This window comes from Curcuma longa, chromosome 4, assembly GCF_044706935.1.
Source record: "Curcuma longa cultivar G26 ecotype Majalengka, Jawa Barat chromosome 4, ITB_CL_G26_1.1, whole genome shotgun sequence".
Classification (NCBI taxonomy): Eukaryota; Viridiplantae; Streptophyta; class Magnoliopsida; order Zingiberales; family Zingiberaceae; genus Curcuma; species Curcuma longa.
This window is the reverse complement of record NC_133864.1, coordinates 20,219,381-20,223,196: the sequence shown is the minus strand read 5'-3', so window position 1 is coordinate 20,223,196 and position 3,816 is coordinate 20,219,381. Positions and strand designations below refer to the sequence as shown.

Here is a 3,816-nt window from a genome sequence, read left to right as displayed (position 1 = left end):
TATAATACTAAATAATATTGATTAAAAATATATTATTTATATTATAATATAACTATTATAATATAATATTGATCAATATTGATTAGAGATAAATATAATTTATATATTTATCGTTGTTAATAAGATTATTAATATTGATTAAAGATAAATATCTATATTGAAGTGAGATGAAATATTTTTTTAATAATAAATAAAAAAACTCTTTTGACTATTTCAATAAAAAAAGCTCCTTTGATTTTTGTTATATATATAATTCCATTCAATTAATAATCATGAACTTGTTGAGCCGTTTCTTAATTATATTAGCTCAATAAATAGTCATGTCAGTATATTGTGGAGAAAAAGAGGCAGTGATATTGAATCACCGCATCATCTATTTATAACTTAAAGTTCCTCACTGTTGTGTGAGTACTTAAGTAGTCTTCAAGTACCAATAAGATGAAGACAGGTTACAAATTAAGACCATTATAAACCGGGCTACTAGGGACTTTCAGTGCTCGAGTACGGGAAAAAGAGTTGCATTATCAGTGGATTAGAGATGTGGATAATAAAGGCTCGGGCTCTAAAAATAATTAGGTTTGCAACTCTACTTTAACTTTAGTCAGTGGAAGGAACTGAATTGGTACGGCTGTTGTCGGCATCATTGGAGTAACAGTGCCCATCCTTCATCATGCGTATACTAGTACTAACACTTGTCAGCAAATTTTGTCAAAATAAAAAAGAAGCCTGCTCAGGTTAACGTAATCAAATATCAAATAATCAATACAGGATGAGAACAATCGAATAATTTCGTTTCCGTATTATATATAAATATATATATAGTACCAAAATACTTGCAATATACAGCCTTTGATTGATTGCCATGTCGCAAGTGGCTTTTCACTATCTTCTTGGTGCAAATCAAATGAGACGCCATCCTACACATCCAGGTAACTTGTTCTCATTAACTACTACTAGTGATTTATGTTTATAATACTCTCTCTCTCTCTCTCTCTTTGTGTTCAACTATATACCTATGTACACAGGAAGCAGCTATGCCTGTGGCCTAAATAAAGGCCCAAAACGAGTAGAGAGCAGTAAAGTTGGGAAACAAAGTAGACGCTTGCCAGCATCAGAGACAGCTAAAAAGGTCGGGCGAGGGAGAAAAGGACGAGGAATTAAAATGTAAGTTTCTTGTTTTTTTGTCTGTTTATAGGCGTACGTCGTGGTGTCAGGATCATGGGCACCCTAGCGCACGCACGAGGCGTTGGAGATGGCAAGGGGGTAGGAAAAGGAGTTGGCGTACTGAAAGGAGACGACGGAGCCGGGGGCCATCGGGCGGCCGTCGTTGAGGAGGCAGTCGTTGATGCGGAGGCGGCGGAAGACGCGGGGGTTGATAAGGCGGGCCGAGCTGAAGGCACCGCAGCTGAGATGGATGTGGCCCACGGCGCAGCCGCCGGAGACGGAGCAGAGGTTCAGGACTGACACAGTGTACGTCGGAATCCCGCTCGGCAGTGGCCCCGTCGCGCCCTGGTGCACTACGATGTCGTCGATGCTGCACGCGTCACCAATCCGCTCCGTAGAACTCGATGACGTTGAACCTGTACCATCATCCCCTTCCAACAATGCAAACAATTAAGCACATGAACAAAAAAGTCACGCACAGCGCAATTAAAAACAAAATAAAATTGAAGTGACAGGCGACAAAGAAATCTTTTTTGTCTCATCATGAAGCCCAACATCTTAACATATAAAAAGGCCGAGAGCATTGCGCCTCCACAATCGTATTCTAAGCGAGAGTGCGGCCGCGTCGCGCAGACTTACATGTACTAGAGCAACTTACAAAAAAAAAAAAAGTTCCTTTAGCATATCTTAATAGCTTCCATCACTAAACTAATCAAACACTTACAAAACCAAACTCAGGCGAAAGCTATGTTTAAAAAATGAGGTACAACAAACGAGGTGGATGCATTGCATCTCGGCAGCAGAAGTTGCTGTGTTTTACTTAGCCTAACCAGATCCATGAAGAGACCAAGACCCAAGCAAAATCAAACTCAACCGCTGGTGGAAAACAACACGAGGGTATAAATGAGAAATAGACCGGCAGAACATCAGAAGAAGATGAGAATAAGAGAGATGAAGCAGAGCGAGGGGTTGTCAGTTTCTAATTTACTATTTCGATCCTCGACAACATGTTACGACAGCAGGGAATTAGTTGTCAGGTTCAGTAATTGTCGTGCGGACGGTGGTAGCTCCGGGCGGACGCACGGTGCGCGCAGCGCAACCACCCGTGGGCCCCGCTTCCGGCTCGTGCGGCCGTTCGATCTCACGCAGTTATGGCGATTGAACGGATTGGGATTGGCTTGGGGCATCCTGGGGTATGCCATTAAATTAATTATGAAATAGTGATATACCTTCATGAACTTGAAGTAGCCTGCGGTGGTGTTGGGAGACGAGATTGATCCGCGGCAGATTGAACACTGGACAAAGAGAGGAACAAATCTTAATCGATCAAAATTATAATCGACCGTGGAGGGGAAAGATCGATAAATAAAAATAACCATGAACAAAAATACATAATTTTTATAATTGCGAAAAAAAGGAAGGGAGAATTAAAGTAGCAAGAGGAGTTTGTTTTGACACTGACCGAAGGCGAGCAGAAGCAGGAGCGCAACCGCCGAAATTGCCGCCGTGGCCGCAGCGAAAAGCCGTGTTGAATCGCCTTTCATCCTCCTCACGTCTCGAAATATTCACCCTCGATTCTTGGTTTGCAGGAGGAGATCGCAGGCTCAATGGAAACCCTAGCTAGAAACTAGAAACCTTTGCGCTTTAGAACTCTTTATAAAGAGACTTACGCTGCAGCAGAAGAAGGGCGGTGCAAGTCAATGTAAAGCACAACTTTATCGACAAAGAAAAAGGAGAAGAGGAAAATTTGACTTGGAGACGCCTCGGGTTGGGAGCCAAAAGCAAGTCTACAACAGGGAGTGGAGATCGATCAATCAGTCCCGTCGCTGCCCTAAATCTCCAAAAAGGCAAAAAGGAGGATCGCTTCGGTGGAAGGAAACTCGTGGTGTTCCCACAACATTCCCGTTTGCGGCATGGGGCCTCGGGACTCGAGGCCTCACGAGGGCAATCCCTCCGCGCCGAGCGATTGTCGCTCGGAGCGGAAACAGCCTCGGGTGCCGAGAGGAGGCCCGCAGCCGGAAATGCTCGCGGCAGGCGGCAGGCGGCAGAGCAGGAGGAGGAAGAACTCACAGATCGGCGAAGTAGCACCAGAATGGAAAACGAAGGACAAACACAACCAAGCTCGCGATCTATTCTCCGCCGCTCCGATCCGAGCTCGATGCGCCCAAGAATAGGAAACAAAAACAACATAGATCCAAATCAGGAACAGAGAAGGGTTTTGGAGAAGAGATCGAACCTCATGGGCGCACGGGGAAGCTACAATTGCTGTCGGGAATCGTGCAGCCAGGCGCGGCGAGACATGAGCGATGAGGAGAAGGATTAGTCGAATGATTCATATCTCATCAGTGGATGCTTATATAGGGTTGACACCCGGTTTATGTTCTACCGGTTCACTAATCCGATTTAACATCTGGGAACCAAACCGCGTGGGTATTTTCGTAATCTTGTTGTTCACTTAGCCTTTTACCAGAAATGCCCGCGCTTAAATGTCAAAAGGAAAATAGTGGAAACGATGAGTAATGGAGCAGTAAATGACGATTATATTCGGTTAAAAGCCAGGAGTTGCTCCGGCGAGATTCATCCTTATGTCTGTCTAAGTCATCGTGAGATCACGATCAAGAAAAGGAAAAGAATATAAAAGATGAAGAGAAT

At 43.9% G+C, this 3,816-nt stretch overlaps 1 protein-coding gene across 4 annotated transcripts; it reads right to left on the bottom strand.

The window, feature by feature from the left end:
* Window positions 1–826: 826 nt before the first annotated feature.
* LOC141828533 (TPD1 protein homolog 1-like) lies at window positions 827–3,482 on the bottom strand. 4 transcript variants are annotated; one of them, XM_074715980.1, is made up of 4 exons: window positions 3,401–3,482; window positions 2,627–2,791; window positions 2,394–2,459; window positions 827–1,595 (listed from the first exon to the last, which is right to left on the bottom strand). In XM_074715980.1, the coding sequence occupies exons 2-4, from the start codon at window positions 2,706–2,708 to the stop codon at window positions 1,228–1,230; spliced, it is 516 nt and encodes a 171-aa protein (XP_074572081.1). In that variant the 5' UTR covers window positions 2,709–2,791; window positions 3,401–3,482; the 3' UTR covers window positions 827–1,227. The 4 variants fall into 4 exon arrangements, with proteins under 4 accessions (XP_074572081.1, XP_074572078.1, XP_074572082.1 ...); XM_074715977.1 differs by having other exon boundaries at window positions 2,627–2,835; window positions 3,401–3,473; XM_074715981.1 differs by having other exon boundaries at window positions 827–1,580; window positions 2,627–2,835; window positions 3,401–3,473.
* Window positions 3,483–3,816: the final 334 nt, after the last annotated feature.

What these genes read in the sequence shown, in the direction of transcription:
- LOC141828533 (XM_074715980.1), bottom strand. Translation starts at nt 2,708, where the DNA reads ATGAAAGGCGATTCAACACGGCTTTTCGCTGCGGCCACGGCGGCAATT. An exon ending in CCTGCTTCTGCTCGCCTTCG is followed by an intron (nt 2,460 to 2,626) that starts GTCAGTGTCAAA and finishes CTCTTTGTCCAG; the next exon opens with TGTTCAATCTGCCGCGGATC. An exon ending in GCTACTTCAAGTTCATGAAG is followed by an intron (nt 1,596 to 2,393) that starts GTATATCACTAT and finishes CATTGTTGGAAG; the next exon opens with GGGATGATGGTACAGGTTCA.